Raw genomic sequence first — 27,022 nt, forward strand, 5'->3', positions numbered from 1 at the left:
TTCCCAGTGCTACACAGCAGGATCCCATTGCTGATCCATCCCGAAGGCAACATTCTGCATCTGTTTACCCCAAGCTCCCAGTGCCTCCCATTCCCTCCCCTTCCCCCTTGGCATCCACAAGTCTATTCTTCAAGTCCATGATTTTCTTTTCTGTGGAAAGGTTCCTTTGTGCTGTATATTAGACTCCAGATATAAGTGATATCATATGGTATTTGTCTTTCTCTTTCTGACTTACTTCACTCAGGATGAGAGTCTCTAGTTCCATCCATGTTGCTGCAAATAGCATAATCTTGTTCTTTTTTATGGCCGAGTAGTATTCCATTGTGTATATATACACACACACACACACATCTTCCTAATCCAATCATGTATCAGTGGACATTTGGGTTGTTTCCATGTCTTGGCTATTGTGAATAGTGCTGCAATGCACAGCAGATTTATAATCTCTGGAAAGGCATCTTTTAATACCCCTTTTCTCTGTGAATATTAGTCACTCCCTTTTTCATTAAGCCAAAATTGGTCTCTTGGCAGGATAGCCTCCTCCCATAAGTTTGGATGGTTCCTCTAGTATTGAAAAAATAAAAACCTAAGTCCCATGTCCCAGATATAGATATTTATTAAGCTGCCCACAGTTGGCTGGCCCTGGGTCCTGATAGCCACTTTGGATGTGCCTTCTGTCTTCAGTTTACTATAGCCTGTACTTGTCACAAATAGAAAAATGTGAATTCTCACCCAGGCTTTCTTTAACTTTTCCTTCTGATTTTGAGGCCAGGGGACAGCTCTTAAATTATGATAACACATCTTCATTATTTTTTGATATCAGGACATTCTTATGTTTTTTGAAAAATGATTTTGGAATGCACTGCTTCATTTTCATGAGGGAGAAATAAAACCATGCTGAGGCAATTCTTATTCTTGTTAAATGATATGTAAAGTAGGCTTATCTCATGGAAGATATTAATTATTGAAATTATTGAAATGCATTTGTAATTTAAGGTCTTCATGAAACTTTGCTACTTTGATTTTTAGTGTATTTTTTAGAGTAAAAATAATATGGCTCTCAAAATTTATTTTAACTTTGTTTGCATTATATATTACACACATCCGTTTTTGACCTAATCTGACTAATACATCTGTTCTAGGTCACCGAAATGATTCTGGAAATGTCTCTTGAAGTGTGGTAAGTACATGTATTTCATTGGATGCAAAGCATTGTGAGTGATCTACCAACTAATTTGTTTCATTTTAATATATGAAATAATTCTGACAACTTTGAGTATAAAAAATTTCATTAAATGTACTCTGCTTTTCTTTAGCTCTCTCCTAATAGCTACAGCATTATAAAAAAAATCTAATATTCTTTGCTTAATTTTCCTGTATTTGGTGGCTAAATTATAACTGTTAGAAAAAGAGCTTTAGAAAGGTCCCACTCGAATTAAGAATCTATTCTCCTGGACATAAATAAAGCTATTTAAGCCAATTTTTCATTGTTTCTTTTTCTTTTTCTTTCTTTCTTTCTTTCTTTTTTTTTGGCCACATCTGCACCATGTGAAAGTTCCTGGGCCAGGGATCAAACCTGCAGCACAGAAGTGACCCAAGCCATAGCAGTGGCAATGAGAAATCCTTAACCCATGGAGCCATCAGGGAACTCCTGTTTTTCATTATTGATTCAGATAGATATTGCAAACACATTAAAGTGAACAGAACTAGGAAACTATAAAGAGGGAAAACTGAAAATTGAGACTGTAAATGGTCAAGTTCCATGAAGTGTGTTGCTCTTTCAAAGTGGCCTCCGAAAATGAATGTTGGAAAATCATTTATTTATTTTCAAATGATGACTCTTTGGGGAGTCAGTCCTGCCTTGAGAATTAGCTCATCTCTGACCTCAGGCTGAGTTCAGTGTATCCCCCCTCCCTCAACCTCTCTCCATCTTTCTGAACTTCCCTGTTAAAGTGGGTTTTACCAAAATTACTAGTACACATTTTATTTACACAAACCACAAATTTGGTATAGCCTTCTCATATCTCATAATTTGCCAAATGAATGGTGATACTGGGTTTAGGTATTTCTTTCTCTTATTTTGATCCCTGGAACATGTTGATTCAACTTAGAAAATTATTGCATAAGTTACCACTGGCCTTCAACATATATCAAGATGTATCAAAAAACAGTCTAAATTATTTAGTTGTGTTATCTCGCATTATATTGATTCTTGCTTACAGGTGGTATATTTTGGCATGAGATTAGGCTGTTTTTGTTACTTGACTACAGAAGTAATGCTGTTTGTTTCAATGGGAAATGATCTCCACTGGTGTAATCAGGACAATATTATGTAAAAGGAATAGGATTTTGCAATTATCCAAAAAAAATGCAGGGGAAAAACTCAGCTAAACATGTACATAGGTCCAGAAGCAATTTACTATTTACAATGAACTCTAATCAAACTGTTTTTATATCTTAATTTCTTTTGACTCTAAAATGAAATCTTTAAAGAAGAACTCAACTTTTCAGGGAATGTCTTTTACCAAATATAAAATAAAATCAAGAAAGCAATTAGAGAGTTAAAAGAAGAAACACACAAAATGTACTTCTACATTTTTTTTAAAAACTATTTTAAAAATCACAAGCTGGTTTTAAAATTTAATATGAAGACCTGTCTTTTCGGGGAGGCATTGTTCCATGGTGGAACATATTTGCCCTGTGATCCTGACATCTCAGAGCTTCAGACTTTTTGATCTGTACTAAGGCGTTGTAAAAATAATATGTTGTAATGTGTAGTATTTACTCCCATCATTGTTGCAGTGATACAAATATAATACCTAATGTGTCTAGCATGGTATAAGTACCTGAGAAATCGCTGCTGCTATTATTGGAAGGAAGGGTATCTAATTTAAGGGTTCTGAAATCCAGTCACAAACTCATTTGTGTTGAACCCAAGTTCTGCCATTAGAAGTTCCTTTCATTGTCCGAGGAGAGCACTCAGATAAGGCAGTTGATTAAGACAGCGTTTCTGCCAGTATGTTCCTCAGAGCACAGACTCTGGGGGAGGTTTTTCTGGACTGGTGGGGGCCAGAGGGACAGAGGCAGGAATTCTTGATTAAGTATGTCTGGGAACCACCGAAGCAAACAGATCTAAACAGGCTTCTTTCCTGCAGCACTTCCCAAAGACTGTACCATCATAACATGCAGTTTACTAGGGGCTGTTTATTTGTTTTTTTCTAAAACATCTCATATTCCTTGTTTTCCGAGAATGTCCCTTGGATGATACTGCATTTAGAGCGACATCATTTCACACCCTTGTTTCAGATGCGCTTGTGGGAAATGGGTTGAGGGAGAAGTGAACGTGTGCGCGTGTAGCCACCAGGGACTTAGGGAAACTGGATGGTGTATAACAAGGCTCCTGGGGTCAGTGGCTCATGATCCCTGTTTTACATGCAGTTCATCCCCAGACCTCCGATTTAGTATGGCTCTGTGTGACGAGGAGAAAGCTTTCCGACAACAGAGAAAAGAAAACATCAAGGAAAACATGAAGAAACTCCTGGGCCCAGAGAATAGTGAAGGCCTGTGTTCTACACGTGATGTGAGTTGGAAATTTTTCAAACTTTATTGCAATTTGAGAATAAGGTTGTTTGTACTTTCTCCCCAACTCCACCCAAACTTGAGATATTGAGATTGAGCGTTATTTCTCTATCTTTTTGAGGTACGGTTAGTGTTCCATAAATGGAAACTCTTTGAGGAAGATCGTCGCAAATGCTGCCCATATCTGGTAATATTTATCAGATAGAATTTTTAAAGGAGGCATAGGCGTGCAGATGCGCAAACAAGATGTTCATTTCATTAGTAGGAAAATTTAACCTCAGATGGAAAAGGATCATTTGATTCATTTGGATAGAGACTAAGATTAAACAGCTGTGGGAATTATCATTGCTGAACAGGAACAAAATGTTATAACTTAATGATAACAATTAACAATTTTTTTTTTTTGAGATCTGAATAGGGGAGACTATTTATTTATTTTTTTTGTCTTTTTAGTTATTTCTTGGGCCGCTCCCGCGGCATATGGAGGTTCCCAAGCTAGGGGTCTAATCGGAGCTGTAGCCACCGGCCTACACCAGAGCCACAGCAACGCGGGATCCGAGCCGCGTCTGCAACCTACACCACAGCTCACGGCAACGCTGGATCCTTAACCCACTGAGCAAGGGCAGGGACCGAACCCGCGACCTCATGGTTCCTAGTCGGATTCGTTAACCACTGCGCCACGACGGGAACTCCTGAATAGGGGAGACTAAAAGGAAATGTTTCAACTTCTTAGTATTTCATGGTAGGGAGTAAAAAGGTATCCAAAATTACCAAGTAGTCAAAATAATGACCTCCACATTTTAATGTTTTTTGTAACATTATTCATAACATTTCATAGCAGATATTAAAATTAAACTGTTTTTGTGAATAAATATTGAAAGTGTAATCCATCAATTATTCTTTTACTTCTTTTTCTTCCCTTAAATTCGAATAAAATAAGTGGCATTTATTATTCAGTAGAATGTGTTATATAACTGAGTTTTTGTCTATTTTTCTATACATTTGTTCCTTCTCTAAATCTGTCTATCTATGTACCTGTCTATCCATTCATCCATTCATTCACCCAGCTACTGGTTTATCTTTTTTTCTGAAATCTGCAAAAGTAAATTGTGGCCATAGTTAATAATACTGTGTTGTATAATTTAAAGTTGCTAAGAGAGTAGGTATTAAATGTCTATCGCAAGAAAAAAATTTATAGCTTTGTATGGGGATGGACATTAACTAGGACTATTGTGACCATTTCACAATATATACAAATATCAAATCATTATGCTATACACCTGAAACCAATACAATGTGTGCTAATTATACCTCGGTAAAACAACATTTTAAAAAATTGCTGCAACAATGAGAATAATGAAATTATCCACTATTCATCAAATGATGAAAATGATATTTCTGCTTAGTGGCGTATCAGGTAATTTTTAAAATCAATTCTTTGATCTTTTCTGTCAATTTAATGTTTTAAATGAACATAACTTATTTTTGGAAAGACATTTTCATTAAATGTATAAGTCAATATATTTTATATATATATATATATTTATAATCATAGATATATACTCCCATACAGGCACACACAGATCAGGGATTCGAAATTATTCTAAGTTAAGGACAAAATGCGAGTGGAAATGAGGCATAAATTCTAAGTAAGGAGGCCAGATGGGTACCCCTGTCCTACATGTGATGGCAGATTTCTAAATATGTTTCTAGGTGGGTGTAGGGGTACAAAGCCAATCTGCTGCTGCTGGAGTGGCTTTTGTTGTCATGGGAGCAAACTCTAAGATAAAATGTTGCTGATTTGGGGAATTTTTGCTAAAAGGAAGCTAGGAGGAGAAGCAAAACCTCTATTGATGCTTCTATTAAAAAAGGACTGTGGTTGTTTCTTGTCTCAGGTTGTTTAGTCCTTGAAGAAACAGCCTTCTCTAAGTGCTACTCAGAAGTTTTCTCAGCTTCCCAGAAATTCTTTTTGTTTTTGTTTGCTTGTTTCCTACAGCAAACGTTTCATCAGCAGTTCTACACCTTCGTTTTGTCCCCATCCTTTTTTGGCATCATTATACGTTTGGCTCAGAGAAATGAGATTTCAAGTTCTTTTCATTTCTGCCATTTGTCATTCGTTGAGACACGGTGCTAGGAACTGGAGGTGAACAAAGCTGAAATGGTTAATACTGAACTGTCACTTTCCTTGCTGAGTTTTAAGCCTGGTTGGGGAGAAAGACAGTTAAGCAGATGAAAGAGTGATGGAAACAGGATATCTCCATTATACATGGCCGTCAACTTTATTTGGGAGACCCCTTCTGACCATCTCAGTGTTTCCCTCCCTAGTTCTTTCCCTTTATTTACGATGATTTTTTGTTTCACTTCCAGCTACTGATTCCCCCTTTGCTCCTCTCACAATGGATAGACTTGCCTCCTAATCAGAGAAACTAGAAGTCATTAGATGATAAATCCTTCATTTATTGCCCAGGATTGACGTGTCCCATAACCTATGCTTATCCTTTGCCGCTTCCCTTTGAATTCAGTGGAGGAAAGAGCCCCTTTTCTTTCAAATGCAAAGCCGCGTCAGATATGGATTACAAACCCCCATTAGGAACCCCAACAGATCAGCTGTCCAGTCCTCCCAGGACCCCTCCCCACCTCTGTTATCTGCCTCCTCTGTGTGCATTCTATAAAAATATAAACATGCTCTAAACTCTTGAGAGAGGAAAGAAAAAAAGGAACCAATAGAAATCCCCATGGAACATACATTTCCTTTTCCTTTCTGCTCTGCTTCTCTTCTTATCTTCACAGACTTTTCCAAAGTTTCCCATGCAATCTCATTCTACTTCCTTGTTTTCCTCAGACTTGTGCCTTTATTCTTCTACTGCAGCACTTTGCCAGTCACCAGTAGTAACACATGCAAAGGGGTTTCCAGCCCTCTCTTACCTAACTGTAGCTGCAAATGACCAGTGTCTTCTACTCTTGGAAACATTTGCCTCCCATCATTTACCCTCTTCTCTCTGATTGCCTTTACTAGATCTCCCTCTGTGTATTATTTAAATATGAGATCTTCAAGACTCAGCCCTAGACCTCTTTCTCCACCTTCTGCACTAAGAAATTTCTCTCCCTTCCACCTGCCACCTGATTCCTCTGGGCTAAGAACTTTCACATGTGTATCAGCAACCCGGGATCTCCCTTCTGAGCTCCACACCTGAGTATCTCTACCTCCTCCCCTTGATTTCTTCCCCTCTACTCCTCCCTTGTCCCACGTGGCATGTCTGAAGCTGAAGACCCAGCCCTCTCATCTCTGTGGTTCTCTTGATGCCTGTCCTCCTCCTTTCCACTGTCTGTTCACACTGAATTCAGGGTGATCTTTCTAAAACACAAAGCTTAAAATTCGTACGCTGCTCTTAGGATTGGCCCCACAGCATCCCTCCACTTCATGTGTTGCTAGTGCATCCCCAATCCCCCATGTCCCCTCCACCAGATGCCTCTTAGTTCCAGGTCTCCGCAGAACCCTTGCCCAGTTGGTGCCCTTGTGCATTGTGGCTTCTCTCTTCAGTGTGCCTCCCAGTTCCACCCTCTCTCCACCCTGACCCCTTTTCAGTTAACTCCCAGCCTCCCTTTTTTGTTTTGTTTTGTTTTGTTTTATGGCCACACCTGCAGCATATGGACGTTCCCGGGCTAAGGGTTGAATCTGAGCTGCAGCTATGGTCTACACTACAGCCAGGGCAACAGTGGATCTGAGCCGCATCTGTGACCTACACCATAGCTTATGGCAAAGCCAGATCCTTAACCCACCAAGCCAAGCCAGGGATCTAACCCACATCCTCAGAGACAATGTCAGGTCCTTAACCCACTGAGCCACCATGGGAACTCCCAGCCTCCCATCCTTGAATCAGTGCCCATGTCACGTATTCTGACAGCCTTCCTCATCACTCTTCCCTCCCTCCATCCCCCCGCCCAAGTCCAAGTTAAGTCTCTCAGTCATGTTCTTTTATGGCACAGATAAATACATTGTCTTCTTTGCATTTCCCACAGTCATACTTCAAAAAATATTTGGACAAATATGTATTTAATGTCTGTTTTCTCCATTAGAATACAAGTTTCGCAAGGACCAGGGCAGTGTCTGTTATTCACCATTGTGTTCCCAGCACCAGCTTGGCTCCTAGCTCACAGTGGGTCCCCAGGAATATTTCTGTTGTAAGAGTCAGAGCACACCTGTAGTCAGGGGACGGATTTGCTAGGGAAAAAGATTAGGGGCTCACAACTGAGGAACACCTGCATCAAGTTGTTAGGGAGGAGATACATGTTGAGGAGAAGGCTCAGATGAAAAGGTCCCAGTTTGGATAGTTAGATTAGAAAGTCGGTGGGACAGGGAGCTCCTGTCATGGCTCAGTGGTTAACAAACCCGACTAGGATCCATGGGAATGTGGGTTCAACCCCTGGCCTTGCTCAGTGGGTTAAGGACCCAGAGTTGCAGTGAGCTGTGGTGTAGGTCGCAGCCGCGGCTCAGATCCCAAGTTGCTGTGGCTGTGGCATAGGCAGCACCTGTAGCTCTGATTCGACCCCTAACCTGGAAACTTCCATATGCCTTGAGTGCGGCCTTAGAAAGAAAAAAAGAAAGGAAAAAAAAGTTGGTAGGACATATTGGTGCAGATGTCCAGTGGCCTTTGGTCTTAGGTTTTGCTTTTTGAAAGGAAAGTGCTGCCACACCTCGTAGGCACTTCTCCTTTTGTGAAAAAGAGTCTTTCTGGGAAAATGAAATTTGGCCTAATATTCATACCATCAGGCTTTTCTGCAACAGATGGAGGATGAGGTAATTATGCTTTTCTCTGGGCTAGTCTTCAAAAATATTAAACTCATATTTTTGGGAGTCATTCCTAGAATTAAGACTTTTGATGTTGTTGTTTTGGTTTTGGTCTAGACTTTATTCTCTTGGCAGAAATAATCCATTCAGATATATTCAGCACCACCCATTCCCATAACACACGTATCATTCTCCTATTTTGTGTTCCTCCTTGGCTCAGGGCCTTGTGAGCCCCCATTTCCCTTGCTCCCTGCCAAGGTCATCACTTTCTTTTCAGTACTCGCTAGTTGGCTCCCTGAAGGTAAGGAAGAGCAGGCTGTTGTGGCAGCTTGTCAGAGACATACCAGCCCAACCCCATTTCTCCTGTCTTGTTCCCAGTTTACAACAAATGGTTTGTAGCATCCAGTTTGGAAGCCAGTGTTGAATTAAAACGTGGCATGAATTTGGGCAGTATGAATGTGGGCGCCTTGCTTCACTCGTAAAAGGGAGACAGTGTCTCTTATTTGGCTAAAAGGATGCGTGCTAAGGCTTGTAAAGCAGTCAGCACGATGTGTAAGTCACATCTTAGTTAATAAAATAGTTGCTATTAAACCCATACATGGGTGTTGCTATTGTATGACACTCCAGGGCAATTTCAAATTCAATAAAACCTTAGATTTCTTACTTGGATAATGAATTAGTCAAACAGTTAAGGTTTCTAATAACTCAAGAGTTTCTTCTTCCAAGTAATAAGACTTTTGAAAATAATCGTTCTGAATAATTTTTAAAAGAGTTTTAAAGGTATCGATTCAATCATATGGATGGGAAGGCTTTCTGAAAAATGTAATTCTTTTTTTTTTTTTTTTTTTTTTTGTCTTTTTATGGTCACACCTGTGGCATATGGAAGTATGGAAGTTGCCAGGCTAGGGGTCTAATAGGAGCTGCAGCTACCACCTACGCCACAGCCACAGCAACAGCAGATCTGAGCTGAGTCTGCAACCTACACCATAGCTCATGGCAAAGCCAGATCCTTAACCCACTGAGTAATACCAGGGATCAAACCTGCATCCTCATGGATACTAGTTGGGTTTGTTACTACTAGGCCACAACAGGAATTCCCTAAAACATGTAATTCTTTGCCCAGATTGAACTGATTTAAGCGCTCTTATGTCTGCAGCCTTTGCAATCAACTGCCATTTCCCCATGCTTTCTATCTTCCCTTTAAATAACTTCTTCAAACCACTCCTTTCTCTCTCAACTCTGTTGTGGAATTATAGTCTAATAAGCAAGCATAGCTCTGATTAGTATAATTTCTCCATAAATAAAGGGCTGAGATCTTTCCTATGTAATAAATTTGCATGGGAATTTTGGCCATGTTTAGATTATTTAATTTTCTTGTTCCAAAATAGCTTTTTTTTTTTTTAAATAGTTATTTCCCCAATACAATTTTTTTTCTACTGTACAGTATGGTGACCCAGTTACACATACATGTATACATTCTTTTTTCTCCCATTATCATGCTCCATCATAAGTGACTAGACATAGTTCTCAGTGCTACACAGCAGGATCTCATTGCTAATTCATTCCAAAGGCAATAGTTTGCATCTATTAACCCCAAGCTTCCAATCCATCCCACTCCCTCCCCCTCCCCCTTGGTAACCACAAGTCTATTCTCTAAGTCCATAATTTTCTTTTCTGTGGAAAAGTTCATTTGTGCCATATATCTTACAGAATGGGAGAAAATAGTTTCAAGTGATGCAACTGACAAGGGCTTAATCTCTAAAATATACAAACAACTTATACAACCCAACAGCAAAAAAGCCAATCAATCAATGGAAAAATGGGCAAAAGACCTGAATAGACTGTTCTCCAAGGAAGATATACAGATGGCCAACAAAAACATGAAAAAATGCTCAACATCCCTGATTTTTAGAGAAATGCAAATCAAAACTACCATGAGATACCAACTCACACCAGTCAGAATGGCCATCATTAATAAGTCCACAAATACCAAATGCTGGAGGGGTTGTGGAGAAAAGGGAACCCTCCTGCACTGTTGGTGGGAATGTAAGCTGGTACAAAATAGCTTTTGGTCAGAAGAGGCTTCCAGGTAACAGTCTCTTATGTGCAGTGACATGCTGCTTGACTGTTTTCATGTCTCTGCTTAATAAAACAAAGCCGGTTGGGGGACTGGAGTCTAGAATTAAATTAGTAGGGAAGTGAGAAAAGGAAATTGGACTCTAATCTTCATCAAAGAATAAAGGAGGAAATACAAGGAAGTTACAGCAATTTAAACAAATAGCTGTGGATGAAAATAAAAGAATAAAGGGATCCTTAAATAGTATGTTCTCTGAGTGCTTTTCTGTATTTAAATTTGTCAGATAAGTTAGGCGGAAAACTAGGAAAAATACAGGCTATCTAGTGACAGAGTAGGGGGAGGCCAAGCAAAATAATTTCTGAAGGAGGTCACAGAAATCAATCTTGAGTTGTCAATAAGAATTTTTATTCCTTTGTTTATTGTTTCTTTCATCTAGAAGTTTCTGCCTTCATTATGACAATAGCACTTTGCATTGTCAATTCTGATTTCTTTTAGATGTAAACATTGTTGGGCAGACCATCTGAATCCTCCTTAGCTAGTTTTGAGTGGGGACCAGAACAAGATAAGGCTCTGCAGCAAGACCCAGTAACTGTGAAAGCTGCTCTGCCACATGGGCCATGTGACCATTCAGATTCATTGATGCTTGAAGTGTCTGTGGCAGATGGAGATGCTCTTTGCAACCTGTGGTGGGCCCTTGTAGGTGAATTGCGGCATAGGCATTTCTGGTGCAAGGCCTTGCCATCCTCTGTGGATAACTACTGTCCTTTTGAAAAAAAGCTTTTGGCTGCCATTGGACCTTAGTGGAGATTGAATGCTTAACGGTGGGTGACCAAGTCATCCTGTGACCTGAGCTGACCATCATGTTATCTGACCCACCAACCCATAAACTTGGGTGTGCATGGATGCATTCCATCACCAGATGCAAGTTATGTATGTGAAATTGGCCTGAACAGATCCTGAATATACAGTGTAAGTTCTGTGAATATAAGTTTTATGAAGAAGTGGCCCAAATGCCCACTCCCATTATACTACCTTCTGTTTTCCATCCTGCACTCAAAGCCCCTGGGGAGATCCCTGTGATCAGTTGACAGTGGGCCTCATTACAGCTGATTCTGCACAATATTTAGGTGCCACCCGAAAGAGGACAGCTGCAGGACACGCGCCCCTTTCTGGGACATCCTTGAAGGACAGCTTTGGGGGCAGAGTTCCAGGAGTGCACCTGCTTTTCATTTTGCTTGGGGGGTGGGTAATGGCCAGATATGCCGTTATATACCCAAACGTGTCCTGAGGCCAATGTTTTGGCTGTATAGTTAGGGACTTTGAAGGAACACAGTTAGAAAATTGGTGACAAAGAAGGTAAAGGCTGAGGAAGAGGTATGTGAAAGAGCTTTCTGAATGGATGAAAAATGTGCAAGATAATTGTGTCCTAGGTCAGTGCCCACCAAAGGGTGGCCTCAGCTGAGAAAGACTTTCATAAACAAGTGGATAGGATGACCTGTTCTGTGGATACCAGTAAGTTTCTTTCACCAGCCACCCCTGGAATTGCCCAGCAGGGCCATGAAAAAAGTGGCCATTGTGGCATGGATGGAGCGTATGTCTGGACTCTGCAACATGGACTTCCATTCCCCAAGGCTGAGCTGGCTACGGCAGCTGCTGCGACTCAATCTGCCAACAGCAGAGACCAACACTGAGTCCCCAGTATGGTGTCATTCCCATGGGTCATGTCAGCTACCTCCTGGTGACAGATTATACTGGACTGACTCCATAAGGGAAAGGGCAGAGTTTTGTTTTTACCTGAATAAATACTTATCCTGGATATAGATTTTCCTTCCCCGCACTCAAGTTTTCTGCCAAAACCACCACATGTAGACTTATCAACTGCCCTATTCAGTGTCCCAACACTCCACACAGCATTGCTTCTGATCAAGGAACTTACCTTACAGCAAATGAAGTATAGCAATGGACCATGTCATGGAATTTACCAGCCTTACCATGTTCTCCACCATCATGGAGTAAGTACTTGGTAGGATGGTAGAATAGCCTTTTGAAGACTCAGTTATAGTGCCAGCTCAGTGGCAGTACCTTTCAGGTCTGGAGCATGGTTATCTAGGAAGCCATAAATGCTCTGAATCAATGTCCCATATTAATGCTATTTCTCCTCAAGATTCCTGGGTCCAAGAGTGAAAGTGGGAGTGGCACCACATACTATTACCCCTAGTGACCAACTAGCAAAATATTTATTTCCTGTCTGTGTGACCTTACACTCTTCTGGCTTAGAAGTCTTAGTTCTAAAGGAAAGAATGCTTCTACCGGTGGAACAATGGTTCCATTGAACTATAATTTAAAACTGCTGCCTGGCCTTTTGAGGCTCCTCATGCCTCTGAATCAACAGACTAAGAAGGGAACTACTATTCTGGCTGGGGAAATTGATCCTGGCTATTAAAGGGAGGCTGATGGAAGCAGGGAAGCGTATGTCTGGAATACAAGAGGTCCTCTATGGTTATCTCTTAGTATTTCCATGCCCTGTAAGTTAAGTCACTGGAAAACTATAAGAACCCAATCCAGTAATGACATAGACCCTTTAGGGGTGAAGGTTGAGTCACCCTCTAGCTGAGGTGCTTGTTGAGACAAAGGGAATGTAGCATGGATAGTGAAAGAAAGTAGTTATAAATACCAGCTATGACCAGATGAGCAGTTACAGAAATGAGATTGTATTTGCCAATTACCTCTTCCTTGGTTTACGATGAATATGTTTGTGTGTGTGCGCGCAGGTACGCACAGAAATACAAAAGCAGATTCATATTTAAGTTAGGAGGTATCAAGGAGAAGAATAAGCATTATTTAAGTACTTTGCATCCTTTTCCATGGAAAGTGTTTTCCAGATACACACAGGATATCTGTATCATACTAGCCAGGGGTATGGCCTTGTTATTTTCTTTATTTGGAGATTAAGTATGGTTGAAGAGAGGGACTGGACTTGTGATGGATGTTTTTGATTAGATTAACATTTAAGTCAGTGAAATCTGAGCAAGCAGGTTGTCATCTAGACTGTGGGTGGGACCCATTTAATCAGCCGAAAGACCTAAATAGAACAAAAAGACCAAGCTCACCAAGCTAGAAAGAATTCTCCATCAGATAACCCTTGAATTTCATCTGAGCCATCAGTTCTCCTGGGACTCTGCCTGCTGGTGTTTGGATTAGAACTATATTATCAACTCTCTAGAGTTTGGAACCTGCTGTCCCATACTGCAGATTTGGACTTGTCATTCTTTATAATTGTGTGAGCCAATTCCAGAGAGAGAGAGAGAAAACCTATCTACCTATTGGCTCTGTTTCTCTGGAGAACCTTAATTCAGGAACCAAGAAGGTAAAAGTCTTTACATAATTGTCAGAACTTTAAAATCTATGAAAACATTAAAAAAAATCCTTGAGCACTTTAGAATTTTCTTTTGCAAGGGAGGAAATTAATAATATCTGCCAGCCCATGTAGGAAGATAATTTAATCAAACACAGGATTTTTGGTAAATAAAATTCATTTCCTGTCTTCATATGAGAGAAATATGAGAAATATTCATTGATATCACTTATCTACAAATTCTGGTAAAATTAAGTCTAAATATAACCTAAAACTCTCAGTAACCTTTATTTGTTGGATTCTTTTAGATTTAGAGCCAGGACTAACAGCTGCACCTTATAAGTTTCCAGCTAGTCTTTGAAAGTTATTTCAGAATGATGACCACTATTAAGGCATCCAAAGATAATCTTTATTTATTGCATAAAATTGTGCCGTCATCTGAAATGATACACAAAAATGAAATGTAATTTAGCTGAGTATCAAATGACTTTTCTCAATGAAAATTACTCCTTTCTTCCTGAATAATGGGGAAAAGGAAAGGGCACGAATTATGTGTCAGTGACATCTCAGCTTACATCTAGATTATCAGCCATCAACTACTTAGCAGCTCTCTGTATGTGGACAAGGTATTATGCTCCGAATAATAACGCACTCACCTGAGAAATGAAAATAATAATGGTCTCCTTCTGAGGCAAGGGAAGATTAAATGAAACAAATTTTCTTCGCTAAGTCTAATGTCCATTTCTTTTTTATAGTTAGTACAAATTTATAATTTTATAGTTTAATAATTCATATTCTATATGCGTTATAGAATCTAGAATATTATCAGTAACAAAAAGCTTCAAGTTCATTAATTCTACCCCCAATTGTTACATATAAGTGAACTGAGTATAGAGAAGATTGTCTGTGCCTAGATCCCCCTGGTTGTAGGGAAGCTTTCAGAGACAGAGTGGGGCATAGTTAACTAAAAATACTGAAGTTGGACAGACCCAGCTTTGAGTCCACAGGACACCACTTTCTAGCTTTGTGACAGTGGAAAAATTCTACGCTTTGTGTTTCAATTCCTTTATCTTTAAAATGCTAATAATATAGATGTCATAGAGTTGTGAAAATTATGTAATGCATAAAAACAGATTAATTCATGTGCATAAATAAAGGTGTTCATTATAATCTGCACAGTCAATCAATTATTTCATCATTGGGTCTTCATGTACAAATAATCTGACATTTTCTTTCATCTGATAATAACCCAAATTTCTGACTTAACTCTCTTACCTGAAAACCCTCTCTCAAAGTTCCTGTAAAGCAATAATGAAAACAAAGAGTTACATAACACATCAATCCCAGTTTAATAAGTGATTATTTCCAGAAAATTCCTAACATATAACAGTCATCCATAAATATGTTTCGGGCATGTAAAGAAGGCCATCTGGGGAATTGTTTTCTCAGGATTAAAGAGGTCTTAGGTTCACTTTCCAACTTCTCTTATGAAATCTATCTCTGAACAGTAGTGCAGGTTATATGTTATATGTTGAAATGAAACAGTATAATCTCTTACTAAGAATTTTTCTATTCTGAACTACTTGTTTTGTATCAGGTTTAATGTTAATTTCAATAACACAGCATTGAAAGTAGCTACATCAACAGGCTAAAATATCTTTAAATAATTTGACTTTATTTATTAATTAATTTTTTTTTTAAGGACTGCACCAGTGGCATATGGAAGTTCCCAGGCTAGGGGTCAAATTGGAGCTATAGCTGCCAGCCTATGCCCCAGCCACAGCAACGCAGGATCCGAGCTGCATCTGTGACCACAGCTCATAGCAATGCTGGATCCTTGACCCACTGAGCGAGGCCAGGGATCAAACCTGCAAGCTCATGGTTCCTAGTTGGATTTATTTCTGCTGTGCCATGACAGGAACTCTCCTCTAAATAATTTTAAATATAAACAGTCTTCCTCCTTCTACCATATCAACCCTGACTTTTTTCTTCCCTTAAAGCCCTTCATAATCTTATTTTTCCCAGCTCCCTAGTATATTCCTACTATAATAAAAAGACTAGTCTTTTTGTCTCAAAATCAAATATCCTTTTGTATTTTTGTCTATCTTGTCCTGACCTTAGGCCCAGGGCTTGGCACATAGCAACAGTAAATGGTTATTATTATTATTATTTTCCCATAAACTTGTCTTCATTCATCTACTTTATAACCCACTTTAGTTTCCTTTCTTAGCTTTCCGTTCTTTCCATAGACGTTTTTAAGAACTTGTATATTTTGCTTTCTTTACAATTTAAAAATCTATATTTGAGAGCATTCTGTTCATCTAAATATACACAGGTTCAAAGCCATTTAAAGGTCGCTATTGCACTCAATTGGTAGACACTATTTTCCTGGATGAGGGCTTCCATTTGCATCTAATCTGATGGCCACTCAGTACTAGAAAAGAGCCCTGGATTAGGAAAAGGGCTCCAAGGGTCCTGCCATTCACTGTTACCTCCAACAAGACCTAACTTTTGCAGACTTCCCTTTCTATATGTAAGAGTTCTGTAGCCTTTTTGTCCTTTTGGTTGTGAAATGATTTCATGAATGTGTATTTATTATATTGGTGGGTGGACACCCAAGAGTCAGATGCAAGTACTCAGGACGCAATGCGGGTGGGTTCTCTTATCTACTTGCAAATTCGTACAACTAGTATGTCACGCCTCATGTAGTCTTCAGAAAACGCCATTGTATACTCCTGAGAGAATGAGAATGAAAAAATGAAGATGACATCTTCCTGTTATTATGAAAATGGTTTTGACCTTGTGGACAACCCAAAACTCTGAGCTCTATGAGGACTGCTGTCCTAGGATGTAGAGAAACAACCAGCTTTCTTAGGCAATAATGGTTCAGGACCACAAAGAAAATGACAATGTCTCTCTCTCCAGAGAAGCACTCTTGTGTTTAAGTCATGTGACACACATCCTATGCTTTGCTATTTTACGTGAAAACTCTTCATTGGCTCATTCTGTTCCCATGTCCAGAATAGCCTACTTCCCTGCCCCATCCTTCCCTGTTAAGAAACTGCATCTTTAATACCAAGCTCAGGCTTCTTCTTTGTCTGTGAAGTTTTCTCTACCACTCAAATTCCTCAGATTGGAGTTGACAACTCCTTCTGGACCTCATGCGCTGCCATCCTATACCATTTGACTTTGCCATCCCGTACCATCCAGCTTGAACCTGGATACAGGAGCCTGGGGTGTGACTCCTGACCCAACTCTGCTACTTACTGGTTACATGACCCTGAACAGGTTTTCAAGGTCCTGGTTCTAAGGGTCTTGGTTTCGTCACCTGAAAAATGGAAACCTCGTTAGGATTTTGCGAAGATTAAAAGAGACGATTTCTGTAAAAGACTAAAAACAGTTCATACCAGATAAGAAGAACTCAACCAATGTCATCTATCCTTATTATTCTCGCTATCATAATTATTACTCATTTCTGCTTCACTTAAATAAACTCTGTTCCCCAGGTCCATCTGTGATGCCTGAAACATTGACACCACTTAACAGATTTATTGAATGAATTAAAGGATAAAGATATTTCATAGGTCTTTAAGTTGATTAAGTTCTTTTTTTATGGATTACATAGTAGCATATGTTTTGAAATCAGTCAGCGTAAAGCACCACTAAGAATTCTGGACCAAGAAAGCAAGGTTCTTAATCAACTACAGATTATCTGCTAGTAGATCTTATGCAAGTAATGGCATCCTTTCAGAACTTCCATCTGGAAAATGAGCAAATACTTTTTTGCTCATTTTACAGGAATTTTGAGAGGACCAAAATTTTAAAACTGCATCCGAAAGTAAGCCCCACACAGCCAAGGGTAAAGCAGAAAGGATTGTGGTTGCTATTGCTTTTGTTATCAAATAGTGTTACTGGGCCATTTTTAATAATGTTTGCATTCTAATAGACATTAATTCTTGATTTTCATATAGGAAACATTGTTTTCTCCTTTTTAAGAATTAGATGTTATCAAGATGTGAATGAAATAACAATTCTTTTTTTTTTTTTACCAAATGTAGGAAATGGAAATGAAAATGACTTTGCAAATGATACCTGTTTCTTCATTCCAGGTGCCCGTCGTGGCCATCCTGGGCTCAGGTGGGGGGTTCCGAGCCATGGTGGGATTCTCTGGTGTGATGAAAGCACTGTATGAATCAGGAATTTTAGATTGTGCTACCTACATTGCTGGTCTTTCTGGATCCACATGGTTAGTATGCATTTTGTTTTATTTTTATTTATTTTTATTTTTTTAATGACATATAGTTGACTTACAATGTGTTGATGTGTATAGCAAAGTGATTCAGTTATACATCTGTATGTATATCTATTCTTTTTCAGATTCTTTTCCCATATAGGCTATTGCAAAATATTGAGTATAGTTCTCTGTACTATACAGTAGGTCCTTATTGGTTATCTAGTTTATATATAGTAGTGTACATATGTTAATCACAAACTCCTAATTTATCCTCCCCCCCCCATAAGTTTGTTTTCTATATCTGTGGGTCTGTTTCTGTTTTGTATACAAGTTCATTTGTATCATTTTTGTTTTAGATTCCACATGTAAGCAATATCACAGGATATTTCTTTCTCTTTCTCTGACTTTGTTCACTTAGTATGATAATCTCTAAGTCCATCCCACATGGTTAGTATACATTTTGAATCTTAGTTTTACCATCTAAGTTTCAGGTAGCATTTATCTACCTGAAACTTAGAAAAGAAGATTTAGAAAATTGACAGTAACTTCAAATTATGGAAATATCCTAGCTTGATGCAGCAATTAAAAAAAAAATTAAGGCATATTCATACCTAATGATGCGTCGTTTGAGCACACGTTTGCTCCCTTAAGCCCATTTGTGACTTAAAATGTAGTTAAACATAAAATAAAAAATAGATTAATTGAAATAATTCTATATAAATATCTCAGAAGTGGAATAACATACTCCACCCATAATTAATTTAATCTTCCTATAATTTACTGATTTGTAATCTTGCAGCAATCATGTCTAAGTCTACATGATTCACTAGGTATTCATTTTCTTCTTTAGGGCAAATAGAATGAAATGCAAGATACCTTAGTATACAGAAGGAGGAGAACAACTTTTGAACGAAGAAATACAATAAATTTCCCTGATTTCTACCTAGTTATAAAATTAATCCTTTAAGTGTATTTAAGCTTAGCTAAATTTGGATAGAGGGTTAAAACATCTGTATGCATAATATTTGTATACTATAGATTTGCCTTTTCAAAAATATATTTATAAAACATTTTCAAAGAAGATATACTGTGTACTTTTTGGGTTTGCTTGCCTCACATAAGCACATTGAAAATCAGATATTAATCCTTGCTTAGTTGTCTCAAATAAAAGTATCACCTTATTAAAAATTATCTGATTTTGGCTTATAAGCCTTTTAGTCTCTCAGCCATGGTGAAACTTATCTAATGTATATCTAGTATAATTATAATTTATATAATATATATGTGCCTATATTTTAAAATTTCTGCATCTTCTCATCCTGTGAGATAGCTATGAGTTTCTTTGTTTTTTTTAGTAAAGAAAATGTGACTCAGAAAGCAGGTGATTTGTCCAAGAGCACTAGCAGGGCCAACAACAGATTCAGGATTTTGATCCCTTGTTCTAGACTCTTTCAAATAAACCACAACCTTCTCTTAGACAGGTATATATTCTGCTTAGAGATTCACATTTAAAGTATCTGTAGTTTCTTAAATATTTTGAACCGGATTCTTTAGCTAAAAAACCAAAACTTAGAGCCACGGTTGCCACCTTCTTTGTATGTACCCTCAGAAATGATTTATCTTTTTGCAAGAAGGGTGTAGTCCATCATTACTCTTTCCCTTGAAGGAAAGAGCAGGCACCTGCCTGTTTTATGAGTAATATGAATGTGATGGAAAACTTGGACCCTTAGATTAATTCACCAACTCAAGCATTTTTTTTTAAACTACTCTTCAGGTGGTTTTCTTTATCTGTATTCACTATTTTCAAATCCCTGTGGTCCATCACTGACTGACTAATACATTATAAGAAGCTTGCCTGCCTGCCTTCCTTCCTTCCTTCCTTCTTCCTTCGTTTCTTCTTTCTTTTTCTTTCTTTCTTCCTCCTTCCTTCCTTCTTCCTTCCTTTCTTCTTTCTTTCTCTTTCTTTCTTTCTTTCTCTCTTTCTCTCTCTCTCTTTCTTTCTTTCTTTCTTTCTCTCTCTCTTTCTTTCTCTCTCTTTCTTTCTTTCTTTCTTTCTTTCTCTCTTTCTCTCTTTCTCTCTTTCTTTCTCTCTCTCTCTTTCTTTCTTTCTTTCTTTCTTTCTTTCTTTCTTTCTTTCTTTCTTTCTTTCTTTCTTTCTTTCCTTCCTTCCTTCCTTCCTTCCTTCCTTCCTTCCTTCCTTCCTTTCTTTCTTTCTTTCTTTCCTTTCTTTCTTTCTGACAGTGCCCAGGGGAGGCAGAAGTTCCTGGGCTAGGGATCAAACCTGAGCCATAGCAGTGACCCAAGCCACAGCAGTGACAACACCAGATCCTTAAGCCACTGAGCCACCAGGAAGCAATGAATCTTGCTTTCTTAAACTCATCTAATAAAGAAAGATCAGTCCTTGAGTGCTCTCTTGGAGGTATAATAGTGTATATCTGGGCTTAATTAGAGCTGCAGTCATTTAGTTATAAATTTGGGCCAACATCTAAAATTCCCTATCAGTGTTCTGAAAACAGTCCTGCACAATGGAATTAAGAGAATTTTAAATGTTATAGACCAATCATTTAAACATTGCAGGACACCTATGTGTATATGCATAAATTTCTGTTCTATCCTTTAATGTCTAATTTCTTCAAAGATTAGCCTTCTTTTTTAATGCTGTTTCTTTGAAGGCTATGTATTCCTAAAATTCTTACAATCATTTTTCACCCAGAGATCACATAATTTCCAAATATAATAATGTCTTTTGAAGTATTTATTCTCCTTGACTTTTGGGGAGAGTCAGAGAGGCCAAGTTTGGGAGTGAAGACATTTTATACATTGAATTCTCCCTCTTTCAGACCTTTCCTACTGTGCCTTTTTTCCCATCATCTGGTTGCTCTCTCCTCATTGTTGTCTTTACTGCTTCTACTACTTTTGTCCTTTAAAATGAGCTGACTTCCAGGACCTCTCTTTTGTCCTATTATATCTACAATCCTCCCTTGGTAATTTAGCAATTTCTATGACTTCAGTTATTGCTATCGATAATTTAGTTTGTAGAACTCCAAAGCATATAAAAAACTAGAGGAAAGAAAGAAAGGAAGGAATGAAGGAAGGAAGAAAAAGAAAGAAAAAGAAAGAAGGAAGGAAGGAAGGAAGGAAGGAAAGAGAAAGAAAGAAAGAGAAAGAAAGAAAGAAAGAAAGAAAGAAAGAAAGAAAGAAAGAAAGAAAGAAAGAAAGAAAGAAAGAAAGAAATGCTTATGGACAATGCAAAGTAGCCCTCAGAGAGGAAAATCAAGGAAAAATGAGTTGCAGAGTTCAGGGTGGAGACTGTTCACAATGCAGTGGGTAATAGAATGAAAAATCTATGTGACGCTTCACTTAGAGCTCTGATTGGAGATCTTTCATGGTTTTAGCAAAAATTACTTGATGAAGCAGATGAAGGGTACTTTTGATCATGAACTTACAAATAAGAAACGAATAGAAGATGAAAAGAAGAAAGGTGAGAACTTGAACCTGGTAGGAACTACCCATTATTAAGAAAGGGAATTTAGGACCCAGGAAATACTTTGGTTTGGATTTGTTTTCAAAATATAAGAGACTTGAGCATTTTCGTAGAAGTCTGAGGTGTAGAGGGATAGATGAAAGGTAAAGAAATAGATGGATCATGGATAGAAAAAGATGCAAGCAGAGACAGGATAGGACAAGGTAAAAAGCATATGCGAAGCTGTTAACTGTGAAGAAAAGAGACACTTCCTGAGACAGAAGAAAAGGCGGTCAGGATGATTCATATGAACACTTTTCTCTTGAAAAGTATGGGTGAGAAGGTAGAAAGTTCAAAGGAAGGAATTCGGAAAGGCTTGGAAAAACAAATTACGCTTTTGTGTTGTGTAAGTTTTTCTATTCTGCTGCTACATGACCATTAGCTGCTGCAAATTAGGTAATACGGAAATATCTGGAGAAGGCTAAGACCTCCCATAAAGATTTCTGTGATCACAAAGGAGAATTTTATGTAGGACAAAAGCTTCGCTTGTAAGTGCTCCTATCTTCATGGTAATTATTTCTGAAATCATTTTTGGATGATAGTTGTTATTCATTAAATACAAATTTTAGCCAACCGGGAGCATTGGGATGTGCGAACTAGTGGCATTAATGCTGTGTTCTCTCACTCAGTGAGCACGGCTCTTCCTTAGCACAGCAGCTCATTTGCAAGATCTTAGGGCTGCTGGATACTGACTGCTGTGCTTGGATGACATGACTGTCTAAAGAGAAATGGAAACAGCTCTGCGTCTATAGACAATGGAACCCCATTTATTACACCGCCAAATGCAATTCAGGAATGAAAACTTTCTTTTTAACAGTCTGAAGAATTCATGGAACATTGAAAACTGAAACTTTTTTTTTTTTTTTTGTCTTTTTGCCATTTCTTGGGCCGCTCCCGTGGCATATGGAGGTTCCCAGGCTAGGGGTCCAATCGGAGCTGTAGCCGCCAGCCTACGCCAGAGCCACAGCAACTCGGGATCCGAGCTGCGTCTGCAACCTACACCACAGCTCACGGCAATGCTGGATCGTTAACCCACTGAGCAGGGGCAGGGATTGAACCCGCAACCTCATGGTTCCTAGTCAGATTCATTAACCACTGCGCCATGACGGGAACTCCTGAAACAATTTTAATAGAAGTTGGCCCCTCAGAAGTGATAGGTTAAAAGTTCAAGATTGTGTTATAGCAAATATGTTGTTTGAGAGGAGGCCTATGCTCCTTTTGTACACAAATGCCTCTTTCTCACTTATCACATGTTTAATGACTAAATGAAGATTTGCATAAGTAACTACATTTTTGGAGAAAAATTAATCTAGGAGTTTCATTAAGATTTCAGAACATTTGCTTCACAATGGCAAGGGCCTTGTCAAGTCATTCCAAACCTTTGTTGCATAAGAGAATCACTTATGGTACTTTTTAAAAAATATAATTTTATTTATGTATGTATATATGTTTTTATTTATTTATCTGTTTATCTATTTTTTGGCCATGTCCATGGTATTACGAAGTTCTGAGGCCTGGAACTAAACCTATGCTATAGCAGTGACCCAAACCACTGTAGTGACAATGCCAGATCCTTAAACACTAGGCCACTGGGGAACTCCTCTGGCCCTTTTTTAAGCACAGAAATTCTAATTGTTTGCTCCTCAAGATTCTGATTAGGCAAGTCCTGAGGGCCCAGGCACTGAAATTTTAAAACTCTGACTGTGTGACTTGGAGGCAGGAAAAGAACTGAGAATTCCTTGCTCTCTGGCATGATTTAGCTTTTAAAACTTTTCACTTAGCCTGAAATACATTCATACAGAAAGAATGAGGTAGCCCCTTTTTTCCATTTTTATTCTATCCTTAAATGTAAACCATTATACCAGTGTGTGCATTTATTGAAAAGTATGCTGAGATCCAGAATTAGATTGTTGTTCATCTAGATGAATCATGTGGTAGAATGACTATAGGAATGGATGGACTCTGTATTTCCCTAGAATCTCAGCTATATTTTCAATAGACATTTGGTCATTGTGCCAGGCTTGATTATACCAGGCTGGAGTCTATTTGATTTATCTTTATCACAGGATGTGAGAAATGTTAAGAATCCAGTTTGTATAACGAAGATATTTTAAGATTTTTTTTTTTTTTTTTGTAGAGCATGTGTTCCATTTTAGGTCTGTCATCACTCACCATTTGTTAAGTTTTCATTATTCTCAGTTTGCCTCTAAAGAACTCTGAATCTGACAAGAAATTCTAATTTCTCTAAAGACCCCTGAATCCAACAAGAAATTCTAGTTTGTAAGAACTGAAATCTTAAAGTTTTTTTTTTTTTTAATTAAGCCTATCAAGGGAGAGGGTACGTTTTAAATTTGAGTTCTTTTATTAATTGGGGAATGGTTAACATGTTATTTAAATTCATCATTATTTAAATCCTCTCCTTATCTTTCAAATAGAAGAAGTGAAAGCTATCTCAAGTCTTCAGGACAATAGCTTATGAGCAATTATCCAGCACAGGCCCAGAACGTACTAGATTCAATAAGAGGTAGTTTTCTCCCTTCCATAAAGGGAAGATAAATTACTTCGGTGGTGTTTTGATTCAAATGTCAAGGAAGCAGAAAATTTAAATATGTGCTGCATTCTCTTTGGTTGGATAAAGTAGTAGAATGTTTCATTACTTTGCACTCTCAGTTCAACAGTTCAAAACACTGTGCTTGTCATATATACTAGGCATTTGCTGGTCATTGAGATTAAAAAATATGTTTTTCATGCAGATGATCATAACTAATTAAGGGAGGCAGATAAGTAAACTAACAATGTTTAGTATGAGAGCTACAATATTACAGATACTGGTTCCCAGGAGGATTTTAGCTTAATGTTTATTGTCCAGATATCAAATACCAAGACAAATGGTGATTTCCAGCATCATCAAAAGTGACCAAATGGCCAAGAATCTGCTCAAGAAAGTGTTTACCTTATAGACCTACTGTCTCCAGGATTTCACCAATAGAACTGCAGGCTCAGAAATTCTGAGACCTAAAGTTGACAAGACTTGGGATTTTGTCTAATTGGCCAAGGGACAGTTGAAAAAAAAAAACAAAAACAAAACGCATTTTTCAAGAGAAGTAGGCATTCACAGTAGTTTGGACAGCACATTTCCTATGTGTAGCTAATCATCATGAAAAGCCAAATTATTAGATTGCTTGGCTAGTATTATATCCAGACATCTCAATTTATTTACATGGCTCCAACATGTTGTGTCATCAGTCTCTGTCTGACAGACATCAGTGACTGCCTGATAGGGATACCCAATTCTGGAGACTAGACAGTGCAGAGGCCCAGTAGGGCATCCTCTCCTCTGGCCTGTGCCGTGAAAGTCCAGTGTTTCCTCTGAGTCCTGTTCTTTACTTCACTTCCATCGTAGGCCAGCTATTTTCTAATTGGTGGATTCTTTCCCTAATGAGTGAATGTCTTCAATGAGAAAATTGAATCAACTTGTCTACCATTCTTTCTTTTTCTGATGACAGCCTGCTTTCTTTGGAGACTACTTACTATGTGATACCCTTTACCTTTACTGATTAGATTTCGTTTTCTTTACAGGTACATGTCAACCTTATATTCCCACCCTGATTTTCCAGAGAAAGGGCCAGAGGAGATTAACAAAGAGCTAATGAACAATGTCAGCCACAACCCTCTTTTACTTCTCACACCACAGAAAATTAAAAGATACGTTGAGTCTTTATGGAAGAAGAAGAGCTCTGGACAACCTGTCACCTTTACTGATATCTTTGGGATGTTAATAGGAGAAACACTAATTCATAATGTAAGCTCTGGCTTAGTCTACAATCCTTCTGGTACAAGAAGGCCATGACTCTCATAATGTTCTGAATGAGACAAAATATGCTACATTTTGTAAAAGTCAGTTGACTCAGCTTATCCTATCTAAATGTCCTGAGTACATACTCCCTGCCAGATGTTGACTCTCCCACCTTTCATTCTACGTTCACACTAACTAATTTATTCCAACTATGTGTTCGTTTTAATGGGTGGGGAAGTACTTTTTAATTCCTTTTCTTTGAAATAAAAATACTCATTTTAACCATTACCTGCCCACTCTGCCCAAATAACAATCTTTTTAGATAAAGAGGTGAGTGCAAGTAACCTTTAAAAGGCAGAGGAAGAATGGAGGTTGTCTGGAGAGAGTCAGAAAAAGGAGTGAATCACGTGGAAGAAACCCACTTGACACTTGCCCACAGCGTGACATTTTATCTGAAGATAAAGCGGGGCAGAAAGAGTCTGTGCCAGGGCATCTGGGGGCTAAATTCCATCTGGGCTCCATAGCTTGCCAAGTTATTCTCCAGTTCAAATGTCAGCATAGTCCCTAAAGTTATGACTGGTTTTAGAATGAAGGTAATTACTTCCATAGAGCTTGCTTTTTGTTGTTTTCAAGATTCAGACATTTTTGAGAAGAAACAAGTCTTTTACTATAAAATTTTTAAGTGTCTCTGTTGGAAATACTATTTTACATAGTTTTTTTTTTAAATCTGTATCTGTTTGTATATGTAATATATGTATGCCTTTTCTTTCTTCTGTGGACAGAGAATGAACACTACCTTGAGTAGTCTGAAGGAAAAAGTCAATGCTGGACAATGCCCTTTGCCTCTTTTCACCTGTCTCCATGTCAAACCCGATGTTTCAGAGCTGATGTTTGCAGGTATGGAATTTCCTCTTGCAGAATATTTGCTGGAACCTTGAACTGTGGTTCCTAGTGATTTTCTTTAGTGGAAGATCATAAGCAGTTTTAGTTGCTTATTTTAATATATTTTTTTGTAATATGAAAACACTTGAGAGTAAAAGAATATATTAAGCAGATGACTTTCTGGTTGTAGAGAATAGTCTGTGAAACCAATTATTACTATATCTTCATTCAAATTAGTGGAAAGAAAGATATAAAAAGGAAATCACAATAAGTATTCGGTTTTAATTACCCATTTCTCAAAGTTTTTTTTAACAAAATAGTATGCCTAGCACTTTTAGGCATTAAATATCTTTTTGCTTGCTGCTTATCTGTTCATTAAATCGGGTAACATGATATATGTTTATCACTCAAAACACTTTTCTAATTTTTATAATTCAGCACCTTAAAGGTACTAGTCTATACCCATGGCAGCAGGTGAACAAAATACCTCATTTTGTTAAATCTCAGATGTAAACAGTTGTTTCTTCTGTAGCTCTGCTTCTTGGTGGGTGCTCTAAAATATGTGGCGTCATACTGTTGGGGACCACTACAAGTCCTAGTCTGCAGTGTGGTAGCACTTCTGACTGTGGCTGGCAGGATTCATTGTATTTTTAGGAAAAGTATCTCAGTGAAACCATGCACTTAAAAAAAATCCTTGTGAATGGCATATAATTAATAGATGTAAATCTAGAATCCTTTGCAGTTCTACCAAGTCTCACATTTTCTTTGACTGCTCTCAGGCAAGAAT

General features: G+C 38.2%; 1 protein-coding gene across 43 annotated transcripts in view; it reads left to right on the plus strand.

Annotated features, from left to right (window-relative positions):
* Window positions 1-27,022, plus strand: part of PLA2G4A (phospholipase A2 group IVA) — a 369,657-nt gene that overhangs the window by 290,672 nt on the left and 51,963 nt on the right. For all 43 annotated transcript variants that reach the window (XM_084977979.1, XM_084977978.1, XM_084977999.1 and 40 more), the window contains 5 exons: window positions 1,143-1,180; window positions 3,439-3,580; window positions 17,910-18,046; window positions 25,137-25,359; window positions 26,136-26,250. In XM_084977979.1, coding sequence (XP_084834105.1) covers window positions 1,143-1,180; window positions 3,439-3,580; window positions 17,910-18,046; window positions 25,137-25,359; window positions 26,136-26,250 — 655 coding nt within the window. The remainder of the gene's footprint in view (window positions 1-1,142; window positions 1,181-3,438; window positions 3,581-17,909; window positions 18,047-25,136; window positions 25,360-26,135; window positions 26,251-27,022) is intronic.

This window comes from Sus scrofa, chromosome 9 (assembly GCF_054392235.1).
Source record: "Sus scrofa isolate SSC_HxYL_T2T_F1_AM1 chromosome 9, Sscrofa_HxYL_maternal_Yorkshire_Landrace_v2.0, whole genome shotgun sequence".
NCBI classification, from domain to species: Eukaryota; Metazoa; Chordata; class Mammalia; order Artiodactyla; family Suidae; genus Sus; species Sus scrofa.